Genomic DNA, 17,922 nt, shown 5'->3' with positions numbered 1-17,922 from the left:
TTGTCTGCCTATGAAGGTACAGAAACCATTTTGGGCTTATTGTTGTTATCTGTTGCTGAAGTTTCAAAGACTTGACTGCAGATCGCTGAGCAGTTTGCAGTTCTTCTTTAAGACCACAACACTTGGGCTGGGCTATTTGATTTGCACTAAACTTGTTCACCAAACATTTTAGAACTTTAAAAATATCCCACTCATCCAAGAACAGAGAACAAGCATAGTCCAGGAGCCGTATTTGAGGCAAAACGTATTTGAAAACATTTATTTCTGAAACAAGACTAAAGCTTTGGAACCTAAGCCATCAGAAAGAGCAGAAGGGTTCAATCAGCATCATGTTTTTAACTTGTCCATTGTAGATCCTAGGAGCTAATATAGATCATGGCTAGGGACAGACATTACACAAACCAGTTTAAGTGATCAGAAACTGGTTTAAACCTGTAACACAATAGATGTTCAGTGCACATAAACCAGTTTGAAAATGGCTGAAACCACTTGGGAGATAAACCTGATTGAATGTAGTATTATACCATAACTGATTTGGGTCAAACCAGTTTGTGCAATGTCTGTCCCAGACTCCTGGGAGTAAAAATCAAACCCCCCAGCATCCCGGCATGCTCTGGGCTGGGCTGGGCAGGGCTCTCTGCTCCACAGCAGGGATGGCCCCTCCACTCTCCCTGCTAAGCAGGTGACTGAACCTGCTCTCGCTCTCCCCACTAAGAAGGAATTCCCCCCTCTTCTCTGCCTTGCTGAAGAGGTGTCTGTGTACTGGATAGCAGACCACATGCTGGCTATTGTCCATGCTGAATCAACAGGCGGAATTAACAAGTAGCTGGTAATGTCCCTCTGTTTTCTTAAATGGGTGATAAACACTGTTATCAATTCCCTACTGGGCTAATCAGAGCCTGGCCACACCCATCTCAGGTCAGCTCAGTTCTGTGGAAGGAAGGAAGGGCTACTCTTGCGTCCCCTGGCTTCTAGTCTAAGCCACTTCAGGCATGCCTGCATTTCCAGGATGTCTGCCATGTTACAAAACTGATTTAGCCAAGCCAGGTTAAACTAACCTGCAAAGATTGAATCAATTCAGGCTCAGGTTTTTTGAATGTCTATCCCAAGCCTATATGATTCTTCAGTTGCAGGTGCACTTTCATTGCACAAAAAATTAAATTGGAATCTTCTCATATACACATCCATAATAGTACGTTAAGGGTCATGGTGTTTACTAACAGAAATGGAACTCAGTGATGTACCTGATTACGAAAAGCAGCATCAGACATAGAGAACCACATTTAAAACTAGCCTTTACTGTTCAGTGCATAAAAATTTGCACCTGAAATCTGTTGCTGGTGCAGACAGTTATACTATCTGTGACTGCAAATGAACAAAATAGTAAAACTAAATTTAAATCTAACAAATAAAGAAGTCACGGATTTCTTTAGTTATATTTGCTAGTATTTTAAAGATGAATGAATTATGACCTATGGTTTTTCATACTCAAAATAATCACACATTACATTAATCCTAAACATGTATTAAAGGGATTGTACTACACTGAGTTGCTAAACATCTTGTCATAACAATACATCCCCCTTTATTATTTAGTTTGCATATTCTATAGAGATAATATTGCTTTCTTTCCACAGCAGCTCTGCAATCAATATTTTTTCTATCAGACTTACAGTTGTTTGCCTATGATTATCTTCTTAGTCTGCACCATACCCTACAATGTGCCTTGCGAACTAGGATACATTTTCCCTCATGACACATTGCAATAAGTGGATTTCCAGGTTTTAAAAAGGCATGACACAAAGAAACTTGTTTCTATGTTATATAGCACAGTCATCCAGCAATTAACATCTACTTAATTACTAGTGTTTAAAACAAATGCAAATGTTGGCCAATTAAAATTCAAGCCCAAGCTACAAATGAAACATCTAATTTTTCTCAAGTTGCAGTAATGACATTAGGTTACAGGAGAAATGTAAAAGAGATATTTTTCTTTCCTTTCCATTTGGGCCATATCAGGGAAAAATTAACTCAGGATATGCTAGACCATGAATGCAAGCTGAAAGACCAAAGTCATTTCACAAACCACAATGTGTTAAAGAGAACTACAAAGAAGGTATTGTGAAGCTATTCTCCTAATTAGGCCATAAAGTATAAAAGACACAAGAGAAATTGAAGCTACTTAATGTGAAGCTGTTTCATAACTCAGCTTCTAGACTACTTATTGTGATATTTAATGCAACTGTAGGTTCTAGCAATTAAGAGTCAACAAAGATTAGAAAGCTTTGCCAATTTCTCCAGATACAAATGACTTGTTCTAAGACAACACACCAGAGAGACATTTTGCTCCTAGTCAGCTATTCCAAGCATTAAAAAAAACAAGCAAAAATATTCTCATGAACTAAACACCCGCATGACTCTGCCACTGTTATCTGATTATAGCCATTACAACACAGAAGAATCCTTATCAAATCTCTTTTAAAATGTTTTCATAGAATTGGACATTTCCATCTGTTTTCATACTATTTTAACTATTTTAACAATATTTGAATAAAACATTGTTCCAAGGAGAGTAATTATATTCAAAAGAGAGGCCCTTTATCACATACAGTATCTCCATAGTTTTAGAGTCTTTTTTTCAATGCGATGATCACATGTTAAAAATTACTTCATAAATGCAATTCAGTGCTATTGTTGTGCTAGTCCAACAAGGGCCACTAAGTGGCCGGGAAAAGCAGTCATACTTCTAAAATGTTTGGAAGAGAAATAGGAAAAATTTCAAGCAAAACATATGAATACACTCTCTTAAGGCAGCAGCAAACTGGCTACCACCAAGTTGCTTGAATTTTGTAATGGGGACAAGTAACATTTATTTCAAACAATTATAAAACATAATTATAATTTAAATTTGAATACAATTTAAGCACAATTTAAATAGAATTAAAAAAAACTTAGGGTACAGTTATGGCAGTAGTGAGACATTTAACAGTGGTGCTAAAATAGCTATTCAGGAGTGTCCAAACTTTGACCAACTGCAGACCTCATTTGGCAAGTTCCCTGGAACTTGAAGAGATATATAATTTACATAAAATGGAACAGATTGCAATCAAAGGCAACATTAAAATTATTGCAAACCCCTCAGAAACAAAGATCCCAAGATAAGATGTTCCACTCTGTTCCAAGCATAGTATGACTGGTTAGACTCAACTGTTCTCGCTCTCAATGGCAAAAAGGAAAACCACAAGCTGCACTGTATAAAGTCTAGGAGGTGAACTTTGGCAATTCAAATATTTTTTTCTATTGTTCAGATACTGACAATACTATCACAATTTCTGAATCACTTAAGAAGATGCAATATTTGTGCTATTAAAATCACTTGAAGGCAGCACTATGAGATGGTATTTTGTACATTTTACAAAGTTTTAGGAAACAAAAGTATAAGATTACACCCAGTCCTGCCCAGGTACACAAGGACTGGCAATTGTGTAAAAAGCCCACGTTTTTTGCCAGACACTGTGAACTGACTGGGCCCAATCCAACTTCTGTTACCTTGTGAGTGTAAGATTACTGTATGTCTATAAGTATGAATCTCCTCAAACTGGATAAGAGGTTGAGATAGGTTGGTACACATGGACCTGCTGTCTTCTCCTTATGCCAGCCAGGTTGCCTGGCTTGCATAGGGCAAATATTTGATTGAGAAATGCATACTGCACCCATTCAAAAGGCTATAGTACCAACTGTATGCATTTCAGTACCTCATGCAATCAAGTCAAAGTAACAGGTTCAAAACCTCTCATAATATTATGCCAAGCCTACACAATCTAGAAAATGTTTAATGATAACAGTTTTGTACATTTCTTTTAAGTGTCTGTTTTTTGCTTAAATTAGGTTAAACCACTTGAAACTTTTATTCCCAGTGAGTCCCGGGTATCTGGTGTCTTAAAACAGGAAATTACTGTCATTTGGCTTACACCAAACAAAACCATTAAGAAAAACATGGTCTCATGTCCCAACAGACCCTAGACAAGCACTTAGGATGAACAATCAGGATCATTTTACACATTGTCTCATTCTCATTCCACCATTGGTTAACAATAGATTGACAGCTAGCATTACCAGACCAGCATTCAGCATCACTGCTACATGAAATTGCCAAGGGGAGGGGAGTTGGAATTAATTCTATCTGTAACTATTTTTAAGAAAATTGATTGACAACATGATCTCAGTTTCAGTCATGTCATATTTTTAGAAACAGATATATTAAGAAAGAAGAGGGGTAATTTTATAAATAGCATCTAATGAAAACAATTACAGGACCAATATTTTTATTAAAGGACAGATTTTCTGAAAATGAAAAGTAATGGAAAAGGTAAGGGCAGAGAGGGTAAAAAATTCACTTTGTTCTTTTTGTTCATTTTCAGGCTAATAATTTTAGCATTTCAGTCTTTCCAGACTCTGCTTCATTGATAAATTTATTTCAAATAATTGTAGGTTGATTAAAAAATCTTCTGGTAGGTGACAATTTGAAGGTAGTACAACATGAAGGTTAAAAATTTGATAATTTTAATACAACCCCTAATTGAGGTAATTTACCATTCATACTATTTTCATTCAATGTGGATTGTCACTTTACCCATCCATTCTTACATAGTTCAGTAATGATAAGGTTAGCTTTGAAGTGATTCTTTTATGTTAATGACATTCTCCACATGTTGGGTCACACTTGGGGTTAAAGAACTGAAAATGTAAATGAATGCCCATTAGGATGGGTAATAGCTGGTCATTAACTTTATATTTTATTAATTCTGCCAGCCTTAGTCATTCTAATTAAAGAACAGCGCTAATTTTTGTCAACATATCACATGACTGTACTGTCATGCTGATTCCCCCCCCCGAACTTAAATTCTATTTTTTTCTTTTACTTAAATTTTAAATGAAACAAAATCATAAATTGTTTTACAGAAGCATTTCGGAATAAATCATTCAAATACATGTGTTCATTTTAATTTCACTTCCTTAGTTTAGAAGGAGAGGTAACAAGAGACTGTCACCATTTGTGAATACTGGTATAAAGGGCATGAACACTTATATAGCCTGATCTATCACAATGAAGAGAAGTTTTAATTATTTAATTTAAAACACCCTTACATGACATTTGCCTTTGCATTTAACCCCTGTTTAAATTAAAAGTCTGTTTGTAATCCTTCAAAGCTAATTAAAAATTGAAGGTAGAGTAATTGTTTACTTACAAGTTTCCATGCCTTCATCATCATCATCTGCAACAGGCTTATCATATGACTTGTCAATTGCAGCTCTGAAGCTCTCATTGCAGCCTCGTCCTCGGATGATCCGTGGACGCGGACGATGGAAAGGAATGTCGCCATTCAAAGTCACCTCAGCAACGGCTGTCTGCAGACTTTCTAATGAACTGGATTTCTTCAGACCTAATGAAGGTCCCACATCTCTGGTTGGGGAACCTTAATGGTTAAAAAAAAGTTAATTAGGATTAGTATGGATTACTGTATGCTTGATTATTCACATCTATAGTGAAAGACTACAGAGATATAGTTAACACTAGTCACATCATCTATATATAATCTGAAGGGAATTCTCTGAAGATTTGTTGGTCTCAACAACAAAAGAGTATGTCAAGTCATAGTCAATGGAACTGACAATGTTCTCAATTTAGTGAGAAGTTACCACCATCACTATTGTTTTACTACTAGAATGATAAATTACCAAGCTTAAAACAACATCCTAGATTAAAAAATCATCAGTGATATTAACCTAAATGGCATGAAGACAAATTGGTTATTTCTTTCAAAGCAGAACACTTCTTGTATGATCATCAGGAAAAATGCAGAATAAGATTTTACAGTCATAAAATTATCCTACATTTTCAGCATAAGCTCTCAATAAAATGCTAATTGCTTAGTAATTTTGAGAAGTGTTTTTTCAGCTCAGTTTTAAAGACATACCACAAAGTGTACAAATTTTATTATAAACTGAACCTAAATAATCTAAATGGGTGGGACAAGATCATGTACTTGTTGAAGGGGCATGAATTTGGGACCCAGTCACTCAGGTAATACTTGACCTCACCTGAGGGAAACCTGCAATCCTGGGACTTCAGAGTTCAAGGGTAGTGCTGGGAATTGGTACCAGCCAAAAACATTTTGAAGCACTTAATATAGACTGTTTTGGAGCATGGATAAGATATTAATGGACTTTCTTACCCATCTCTTTATTTTTCTTCTTCTCAGGTGCAAACAAATTTTTTTTGATTTTTTATGGCAGTGAAAGCCAACCTTTTTGGCAGATGAGCCACAAATTAGCCCCACACTCCTCCTGAGTACCAATCCATCCCTTTCCCCTCCCCAATTAACTGCTTTGCTTTCTGTTCCCCGACTCATGCCCAGTGCTGCAGTAATGAAGTTTGCCCGGGGCAAAACTCGCAGTGGCAGCCCGCCCCCGCCCTACGCACAGATCTGTGGGGCACACCCCACCATGCTTGCCCAGGAGTGCACACAGCAGCAGAAGCCGCCCTCCCCTCGTCCTTAAGCCCCCCCAAACGAGCCGCTCACATCTCCATTACGTGCCCTGCCCCAGCTGGGCAGAGCCTATTGGCACCACTTTGCTTTGGTACCTGGGGCTGTCACCCCACTTGCCCCCCCTTGCTACAGCACTGCTCGTGCCCCTGCCCAGTCAGCTGTTCTGCTCTGCTCCCTGCCCTGTGCCCCATGCCTGATTTGCTGCTCTGCTTTTTGCTCCCTGCCCCCTATCTGCCACTGTGCTGCCTGTCCTCTTCTCAGTCTGCCCCATGCCACACAGAGGCTGCACATGCCACAGGTTGGCCATCCCTGTTTTATGGTAATATAAGTTTCCTCCATGTTTCCTGCTTACATGGGGCAATTGAAGGGGATGAGGACTGAAGCAGGGTTCATTTCCCTGAGAAAGTACTCAGTTTTCAAGTTTGAGAAACAGCGAGCTAAACTGAGACCAAATTAACTCAAACACCCTGTTGCCAAAGTTCTCTTCCAGAGCTGCCTTTCTGATATGATGAATTTGTAGAAAAATCATCTCTGTCACAGGACTGTAGAAATCCTCTCATCAGGTTCATTCAGAGGTCTACAAAAAGAACCCTGTCATTGGATCTGAGACCACAGAAACAAACAAGCCCCTACAGATTCACTTGTAAGTTTAAATTTAATGAACTCACACCTCAGAGGAGAACCCCCCTCTCATGGACAACTGATAGCACTGGAGGGCAGAGGTCAGAGTGATAGTTGGGGGCAAGGAACAGCTGGGGTGACCAGCTGGGAACAGGGAGTTCTGACGGCTTCCCAGCTATGCAAACAAATCTCAGACCATGTTCACCAAACTTCTGTGAGCATAGTCTGAAGTTTGCAATTATAATAATTGATGCGATTATTTCACATAGCTGTCATCTTTCTCCATCAAATAAATGTTTCCAACTTAGTCATTACTCAAAAAATGTTATGAATTGTTTTCTTTTATATTATGCATCTATTTTATATTCTTTCACTGATAACACAGTATAGCAAATGCGGTGAGTAGTTTATTTTCATGTTTTAGTTTGTTAAAACCAATTCAAAGACAAAATAAATAGTATGCTAATATTTTGAAAGAGAAGAGTAAAAGACAAGGCAGCCACAAATAAAGCAGCTGGTTTATAGATTTAATTTTATATATAAAGGGAAAAAAGTAGCTGCTGACATTGCAACTTGCTGCAAAGTTTCTTATTTCATATTCTGGCTTGCAATCTTTTGAAATGAAAAGTCCATGCATCTTTTCTTAACTACTGAATAGCTACATACTTTTTTTGTAAACAGTAATTATAAAGCAAGAATTTGTGTGTCTATTTATGCTTGTAGAGGACATTAAACAAATTCCATTTCCTGCTGCCCAATACAGATCATTGTAAGAACAATATTTATGTAAGTCACGCTTTCCCAAAGGAAAAGCTAGATGGGGTATGACCTAATGTTCCTAGCGCACTGTAAAACTAATAATGGATTGCAGAAATGGTAAGAATATTTATTAAACTTGGGTGGTCATCACCATAAATGTAGACAGGTTTAGGAGCTTAAAGATGGAAGTACACCCAAATAAGAAATGTAAGTACTGTGAAATAGCCACAGACAATATTGAGGGTATTAAAAAAAAATAGCTGTATAACAGCTATTTCATAGTAAGGCAACTGTTTCCAAAACATATGGCTGTCTTCCTGTAAACTGAGCAGATAAGGTTAGAATTTTGTGCAACTGAGATCACCAACCAGAAGACCAGTGCTTACCTACAAACTCTCGAGACGCTTGGTTATTTTTTTTTAAACAAAGTTATATCCCGTATCTATGAAAACATCAGAACTTGGTCTTCTCCATGACAGTGCTAATATAAAAATAACATTTTCTTCCATAATAAAATATCCACCTAGCACAATGCAGTGCCAGAATTACCCAAGACAGCTCAGATCCTGGAAGCAACAGGGCTGATTACCTGGGCCAGAATGCCACAGTAGTGCAGCTGCACTTTTTGCAGTAGGCAAGCTGACACATTCAAGTCTTGGTACTGTATTTAAAAGGAACACAAAATTTTATCTTTCCTACCCAAATCACTTTTGCATAAGTAAGGCATGGGCCTTTTATTATTTTAAAATTCAAAGACATTGGGATTTTCCTGAAAAATTCTTTAACAAAGGCCCTTTGATGTAGCCAGCCATCTGAAACAATGATACTCCCTGTGAAAACCATTCCACAGGCAAACATTCCCTTCATGCCAACATAAATGTTCATCCATGCCACCCTGCCCCCCACAATACACACACACACACATATATACAGGGCCCATACATGGGCTATGTACAGACAGTCAAAAAGCAAAAGGCAAATTGATTCAGTCTTTGCAGGTTAGTCTAGGCTGCAAAGACTGAACCAATAAGCAAATGAATAGATATTCACTTTTGATTCAGGAAATGCAGCCACATGCCTGCAGTGGCTCAAGCCAGAAGCCAGGGGGTGATGCAGCACAGCTTTCTGGCATGTAGCCAGCATGAGCTGTTCATCTTCCTACTGCTCCCAAGGTCTCTGGGATTTGTAGTCCAGACTCACAACAGCAGGACTCTGTAGGGTTGCTCAGCACTTCCTATTCGTGCTTCCAGGTGCCTCTGGGACTTGTAGTCCACAGTCATACTCTGCCACACTCATACACCCCATCATACTGTAACATACTCCTTCAGACCAGCACTCTTCTGCACTCTTGTGTCAGGGTAATATATATGTGCTCTACTCAGCTTTGTGCAGGTCTCATGTCTACATGGCTACCTATGCACTTCTTTCACTCCTTTGTTTCCCAGGGCAGCGAGACAGCAGCAGAGGATGGAAACATCTGGACATGCCTTGTTCATCCCCCCATCAGCATCTACTCAAGGCCACTGTGACAGGATGCTACGATAGGTAGACATATGGTCTGACCCAGTGAACGGCAGTTTTTTATGTGCTTATGGATACATACCATGTACCCCTCCACTACATGCGCATTTCCCAGCTTCATCATACACACTAGGAGGACAAGCACAGTCCCCTACCAAACACTCAACTTCAACATACACATGCACCTGAGCCCACACACCCTCCTCACAGTAGACCTCATGAGCTCCTTGCATGTGTCGTTCTTTTATTTGATCAAGTAGCTAAGTGCTCATTCACTCATTTTTTGCCCCTAGATACAAAAACCTTCACATTTACATGCATATATACTGCACAAGCATCTATATTACCACACAGAACATGTGTACCCATGGAGACATGTTCCTCAATATTATGCATGCTTTTTACTTCCTTCAGACTCTTTATTTTCCCTTCCCTGATGTTCTGAGTTTCCCTGCTCTTACAACTAAACTAGACTTTCTCCTCCTCTGATAATATATTAAGAAATGATATACTTCCATAACTTTGTTGGTGATTTGCAAAGAGAAAAAAAATTCACACACACTCAGTCAGAGGATGTGTGATATTTCCTTTATCACCGGTTAATTTAAAAGGTCCATAAAATTAATTTTAATTGAAGTTCCTCGCTTAAATTATTTAATACTCCAGCTATTAAAAATTATTTTGGATCTGAAAACGTTAACAACAAAACTAATATTATCAGCACCTAAATTCAAGGAGTTAACTTCCCAGTTCCTATTCCTGCAACATTTCATGCTAAATGGTTAAAAATTAACAATGCAACTACAAAGCATCAGATATTGAATAGATAAAAATCTGTCCTTTCTGATTTGTAAACTTATGCAAAGACACAAGGGACATTTTATTAATTGTTTTTGGGACATGCAAAATAAATATTTAAGCCAATTTACTTCTCAGCAGCAACACTATTAAGTTTGATATGCAATTCTTAGTTTGATCCAGACCGTAATAGCAACAGTTCTGGCTTTCGGGAAGTACAATCTGACAATTACATCCACTTCTAAAAACATATTTGTTTGTTTTTGGTTTTGGGGGTTTCTTTTTAATTTTTTTTAAAGAGGCTACACACAAAAAAACCTCACCAGGAATAAAAACAAGTGATTTCCATAAGCTCTCAAAAGCACTTTTAAGCTTCTTGACAAGGTGCACATGGACATGCCAACCAAATGAAGTTACCACACGCTTAAGGCTGGATAAGTGAGCCATGCTCAATTGCTACTGAATATGCTTCTAACCTCTGGAAGGAACTGTAAACACTGAAAGGATTAGACAGTTCAAGTGAACTGACAGAAGAAAAATAATTAAAAATCTATTATAGTAGCACATGTAGGGAGAACTTTACTTTCCATTTCAACCAATATTATTAAACCCCATTGCACTTTTTGCTTCATTTGAGGTTATTTTTTTAAAGCAAATACTCACTAAAATTCTCTGCTTTACATTGTTCATCAAAACGTATCTTACCAAACATATTAAACATTTGTCTTTTGTAACCTGACACAAAAATTTTCAGACAAACTGCATCAAGTGGTTCATTTAACTACCACATCCATCATTACTAATAGGAGAAATCCACTGGTTATATACAGATTCTAGTTAACACCATGGAAAAATAAACTAAGAACACAATAAATGCACTTTCCTTTTTCCAGACACTATGGTTGATTTAGTTATTTAGCCCAAGAGGTATAATGGTGAACCCAAATGGTTGGCCTTCAGGAGAGTTAATCCCAGTTTTCCACACACAATGGTTTGCAGATTAAAGTGTCATGTGCCTTTTAATCTAAGTGAGATATTTTCTTATGGAATATACAGGCTTTTAGCCAGTTGTTATACAGCAAGCTAAAAAATATTGAAATCCATTTTGGATAAATTAGAGTCCAATCTTCAAGTTTTTATGCACATGACCAATGGAGATAGTTCCAGGAGTACTACGTTGCAGAATTGGTTGTGAGGCTCCAATGCATCTAAAATATAAACATTTAATCTTATTAACTACTGGTGACACATTGTGGTGGCACAGGGAAGCATGTGCCACCCCAGACTTCTGCACTGATGGTGGAGCATAGGGCTGAAGCCCAGGTACAGCCAGGGCCCAGCAGCAGTGTGGGCGGTGGCAGCAGGGTGATTTCTGCACTGACAGTGGGGCTGTACCCCATTCAGACCAGCATCTGGCAGCAGCAGGGACAGCAGCAGTGTGGAGTTGTGCCCCTCCCCCCCCCCCACTGTCAACACTTACAGATTACCTCTGTTATTAACAGTGTAATCGCATTGCATTTAGTCCATTGGGACACTCAATTTGTAAAGTTAAATAGATATAGAACACAGTCTTTCCTAGATTGTGTTCTAAGTCAGCAAGATTTACTTCTATTGTCATATAGGCTAAGGACAGAAGTTACACATAAACCGGTTCAAGTGATCTGAATCTAGTTTAAACCTGTAACAGATCAGAAGTTCAGTGCACATAAACCAGTTTCAAAATGGTTGAAACTGGTTTAAGATAAACCTGGTTGACTAGTATCAGACTTAACCGATTTGGGTCAAACCAGTTTATGAAACTTCTGTCCCAAACCCCTTCCTGGTTCAAGTTAAGTCCCAGTCCCCCACCAGCTCAGCATGCTTTCCAGCCCTCAGCTAGGCTGTGCAGTTGGGTCCAGCTAAGAAGGGTTGGGGAGTGGCAGGGACTTCCTCCCTCCCCACTCCCCCCACCCCAGGCAAACCCCATCGGGGGGTCTGGGGCCCGGGGCCCAGGAGGGGAGTTAAGAACCCCTTCCCTCACTCAAACTTACTGCTAGCTGCAACAGTGAACTATAAATCCCAGAGACATGTGGAAGCAGAAAGAAGAAATGATGAGCAATGCTGAAGAGGAGTCCTGCTGCTGTAATTCTGGACTGCAAATCCCAGAGACCTCAGGGGCAGCAGGAAGACGAAGTGAACACCCCCCCCCATGCTAGCTGTGCTCTAGCTTCCCCCCAGCTTCTGATCTGAGCCACTGCAGGTATGTGGCTGCATTTCCTGAATCAGAAATGAATGCCTGCCCAGTTGTTTCTCAGTTTAATCTCTGCAGTTTAGACTAACCTACAAAGACTGAATTGATTCAGCCTCAGGGTTTTTGACTGTCTGTACTTGGCCATAAAGGTTATCTTCCTATCAGTTCATTACATATTGTTTCCAGTGCAGTATTTACCTTGAAAATGTGGTTAAATGGAGAATCACTTGTAAGCTATTAATCATAAATATTGTACAGAATGTCCTATTCCCTGATTCATGCTAAAATATGTAATATTTTTAGGTTTAAAAGGTGAATTGTTCCTAATTAGAGCTAAGTAATGTTACTATCTTCTCTGTATCTAGTCTAATTAAAATAGCATTCCAAGGGTCAAAAGCTAACTTGCATTAATAAATCATAAAGAATCATAATTGCAGTGGGTGCACTATTTTAATTAATAATAAAAATATACTTTAAAAGCTATTTTTCATAATTGTTGTGTGGCATGTGTTACCATGAGTGGTATATGGAACAGTTTCTATTTACATATTCTTTTGTTTCAGTACTATGCTGTGTTTTGAATACTCAAGGCAAATAAACATGTACTAATAATCTACAACTCAGACTTACAATATGTAGTTGATGGCCACTTAATGAAAAAATAGAAGCTTTAGAATTAAAATAATTACTCAAAAATCATATTAATACAGTAGTAGCTAAACAACCAGCTCTTTTAAACCATCTCACTGTAAATTAGAGTTCAAGGCCAGAAGAATAGACTTCAAGATATTTCAAAGAAAAAGGAAATCAAAACAGTAGTGAATATGTATGAGTTTCAAGAAGGCAGGAACTGGTGTTTACCTGTAGTCTTAATGTATAATCCATCTGAATTTACTATTCAGATATTTACCTCTTTAGAATTTTCTTTTCTTCTGTATAACTTGATTATCCACAACAAAAGAAAACAGCCATGCAAGTATTGGAATATTCATGTTTCCATGCAGTTTGATTGGCAGTTCTGTAATTGTGGTAAGATGCTTTGACCAAGGTTTCTATAGCAACAGCCTTACTGTCAATTCTTACCTGTTTTCTGGTCATCCATTGTACTGAGCTTAGTCTCGTCAGCTACTGTTAAAAGGTAAATGTATAACGGTTAGCCCAGTTAGTGCCCATGCCCCACATGCAACAAACATTCCAATTCTTTTTAAGTTAGGGGGCTCTGGCAATGTCACACTTCATGCAAATAATCTGCAACATTAAGCAAATGTTCCCAATAAAAACAGCAACAAACTAGTAACCATCATGCAATTTGTCAGTCATTTTCACATCACAGGCAAGTACAGTATGTTATTTACATGTTAGGACATCACAACTGGCCAAGGCAAGTCAAAACCTTACTGTCCTTTCATGAAGGAGGTGAATTAAGAACTTTAGTGAAGATACCCACAAATATTATGAAGCAACAAGCTCTTATTACATTTCATTAATTCTGGTCACTTAAAGTTTAAAGTCCCAAAATTTGTTGTTTTAGGTTACTAGATTCTGCACTTCAAAATATGAAACCACTGACAGATCTATAGACACCTTAAAAGTGGTTTATTACCAATCAATTCTGTTCTTAAAACATAATGCCTTTCCTGGTTGCTGTTACATAGGTTTCTAGCATATATATTTCAGTTGGCCCCTAACACAAGGACTCCCTATTCTTCCATTTTTCAAATAAACCACTTGCGCACCCATTCATGTCCCCATTATTTTCAGCAAGACTGACTGTATGCTAGGCCAAGGCCAAATAGGAAAGAACGGTGAAGGCTATTTTAGTTACCAGGATGAAGTAGCAATACTTCTATCTTCCCAATGCCAACTCAACAGTGGTCATGATTTTTTATTTTTTTTAAAATGTTTTAAGTAAACTTTTTCATCTTCTATGACATTCATGTATATTTATATTCATTTTGCAAGTTCACAATAAATAAAGGGATAGACATTTTAAAAGTGTATGAACATAGAGAGGTCATTTAGCCATTCGTGCTGAAAGTACTTTATACCATTCCATTTCACATTCACATCTAATCTCTGCATATAAAACAGTCATTTGGAATTATAAAACCTATATGTTTGGATTTAAAATAATTAAAGGAAAAAAAAAAAACACTCACTACCTAAATCCATGCTTTTGGATTTTCGTGTTTTAACGAACTCCAACTGACTGGCATCTGAAAATTGCTTTGTGCGCTTTTCTGACATGCTCTGTCGTCCAAAACCCTCTCGCTGGAAGGCAAGCACTGGATCAACATCTGGACTAAGGGTGCTGTAGGGAGGGGGGAAAAAAAATTTTAAAAAAATCAGGCAGACATTTATCAAGATAATGACACCTCCTTAGTCTGTGGCATAAAGCCTTTACTTGTCACATAATTTCTACCAACTGATAAAGCAAACAATGTTATATTAGCTACCTTAATTTCAGTGGTTTCAATGACAGATCTGGTCTGCTGTGTCTAAGCTAAATTAAAAAAAACTATCAGTGATTACAAGCTTAGTAAACTATGATGGAAGAATTGTTTAACCAAAGTGTAAGCAACCTCAACCCATGCAGTAAAGAGTTTACAGGTGTAATACAGGAATAATTTTTGAGCAAGTGTATAAAGATGATCTCTTGTTCTTAAGAGTATGTAGGGGTTAATCCTTTAAAATCTGAAATTATTGAACCCCTTTACTTGATAACAAAACAGGATTTGATTCTTCTGTAGCACAGCTATGAACTATCACTTCTGAAGCTTATTTACATTTTTCTGAACCCCTACAGTTAAAGACTTAGAATGGATGAAGAGAAGGAATAGTCTGCTGGTGAAGCACTGAACAGAGACTCCAGGTGTCTGAATTCAATTCCTGGCTTTTCTATAAACTTCCTGTGCAGTGTTGGTCAGCTTGTTTAAATCCTTATTAGACAGGGCTCACAAGACTTCACCACCTCACAAGAATGCTGGGAGGATAAATTCATTATTTCTTGTGAAATGCTGATAAATCAGGATGCATTTGAAGAAAAAGAGTAAATGTTGCCAAAGGAAGCCAGTTTGGTATGACAACCTAGAAGGAGTGTAATTTTTTTTACTCTGCAGCGCCATCGTGCAGAATGCTTCATAAAGAAGTCTTTCCTATAACACTGCCGGCCTATAGCTTCACCTAGATCTAACTGGACAAAGGAGGTAGGCATTAGCTTATAAGTAAGGATATGAATATGTAAGGATATGAAGGGCAGGAGATTGCTTTGTGAACCATGGCACACAGGCTGAAGTCCCCAGAAACTACCAGTTTTGCAAATTAGAATATGTCCCACAATAGCCATGGTGAACAAAAGCCCAGGTAAGGACTTAAGGATTTAGATCCAATCTCTGATGTCCACAGACAAAAAGCAGAACATGCAAAACTATCCAGGGATGGAACATTCTCTACAATGCCCCTCCACACAGCAAAAAAAGAAGAGAGAAATTATTTCCCCAAATTTCACAAAATCACATTAATTAGCGAGGCAAGGATTTTTGTGGGTGAGATTTTTTATTGGACAATTAACCATGTATACAATCTTGAGCAGAAATTAAGTCTCATCTGATGCATCTATTTCCATTAGTGGCTACCAAATGTTCACAATTTTAAAGTCAAAGCCTACGTGTAATGTACTTCGATGTATCCCAATGACAAGTGAAAAAATCCAAAATGTGGTTCACAATCTATAACAGCCATTTCTCCCTGGCAAGTTGATATGTATCACTTTTACTGTTTTTTTGTAATGTACTTGCCATTTTAGGGTAGAGAATAATACAGGTATTTTGCTCAATGGGAAATAAGCTAATAGCCCACCTGTATTTTTAATTTTGCAATAACAAAAGTTTTAATGCTTTGACATACATTCCAATTTAGAAAATTACCTGTTGTCAAAATACCACCTGGGTATTGTAAACAAAAACATTAAGAGCAAGAAGGCAGATCTGTTAAAGCCACTAGCATGATTTAGATGGCAAATGCCTGTTAATTTTGTTTGGATTTCAGAATTCAAATGCCTTCAGCAGCTTTGAAACCTTCAGTCGAAAGGTTTGTACCCTGTAGGTATGCACTGGTTTATTTTGTAGCACACAAATGGGTTTGGAGATATGTTTAAGAATGAAAAGGTACACGTGATAAGCATGTAATATTTTGACTTACAGAGGCCTTGAACCTACTTCTTGACAACTGACTGTGGTTCAGGCCCATAGTCCTTATGTTTATTTATTGCAACAAATTTCTAGAATACCTATATCAGTGCTACCCAAGGCCCCAGGTTCACCACATGCTGAAGGCTTTTACTGATTTTAAATTGTTACAAAACGTAACTATTTAATCCTTATCATACTATCATGGCTAGGAACAGACATTACACATAAACTGGTTTAAGTGATCAAAAACTGGTTTAAACCTGTAACAGAACATAGGTTCACTGCACATAAACCAGCTTCAAAATGACTGAAACTGGTTTAAGATCAACCTGGTTGAATGTAGTACCAGCCTTAACTGATTTGGATCAAAGCAGTTTATGCAATATCTGCCCCAGACCCCTTCCTGGTTTAAGTTAAACCAGTCCCCCAGCATCCCAGATGTCTGCTCCAGGGAACAGGGCTGGCCCCGCCCCTCCACTCCCTAGCCCAAGCTCTGGCAAAGACTGCACACACAGCAGGGTCTTCCCCCTGCCCGCCCCCTTTGGCACTCACTGCTGAAGCAGATCTCCCCCTCTTTTCCTCCCATCTCCCACAGCACAGACCCCAGTCTCATGGACCCTTGCCAGCACATGGTATGCTAGCTAATGCTCAGAGGTGTAGAGGTCTGTGTGTGCATGTCTCTAATTTCACTGGGACAGGAAGATAGAACAGTGTTCACTTAGGGCTTTTTGAAGCTAATCAACAGGCCAGCTGGTATGTCCCTCCGTTCCTTCCTTGAAAAAAACTGTTTAAGAAGAGCTTGAAGTGAGAGGCTTTTGTTTGTTGATGGGCTGATAAACACTGTTACCAACCCCCTGCTGGCTCCCTCGCCTGTCAGGTTTGCAGGCAATATGAAGAAGCAGGGAGAGGGAGATTGAAAAGCTCAGTATCATCAACAGATGCATGCACTGCACACACCCCCTTTGCCTCATAGTACTAGCTGGGATCTGGGGGTAGCAACACTTGAGCAGTGAGCATGGAAAAGCCTGGGACTGTGCAGGCCAGGTAGGGGTTTAAACTCCTCCCTAATTAGAGCCTGCCACACAACTGTCCCCCACTCAGCTCAGCACTACAGATGGGAACGGAGGGCTGCTCTAGTGCCCCCTGGCTTCTAGCTTGAGCCACTGCAGGCATGTGCCTGCATTTTTTCAGTCCATAGAGGATGTCTGTGCAGTTGCAAACTGATTCAATCTAGGCAGGTTAGACTAACCTG

General features: G+C 38.6%; 1 protein-coding gene across 1 annotated transcript in view; it reads right to left on the bottom strand.

Moving 5' to 3' along the window:
- PARD3 (par-3 family cell polarity regulator) overlaps positions 1-17,922 on the bottom strand; it is an 844,345-nt gene that overhangs the window by 312,420 nt on the left and 514,003 nt on the right. The window contains exons 17-19 of the mRNA XM_019507949.1: positions 14,643-14,791; positions 13,564-13,608; positions 5,250-5,477 (exon numbers count right to left, since the gene is read on the bottom strand). Coding sequence (XP_019363494.1) covers positions 5,250-5,477; positions 13,564-13,608; positions 14,643-14,791 — 422 coding nt within the window. The remainder of the gene's footprint in view (positions 1-5,249; positions 5,478-13,563; positions 13,609-14,642; positions 14,792-17,922) is intronic.

This window comes from Gavialis gangeticus, unplaced genomic scaffold, assembly GCF_001723915.1.
Source record: "Gavialis gangeticus isolate Ggan-Ray unplaced genomic scaffold, GavGan_comp1, whole genome shotgun sequence".
In the NCBI taxonomy this organism is placed as follows: domain Eukaryota; kingdom Metazoa; phylum Chordata; order Crocodylia; family Gavialidae; genus Gavialis; species Gavialis gangeticus.
Note: the sequence above shows the minus strand (reverse complement) of the source record. Positions and strands in the feature narration are given on the sequence as shown.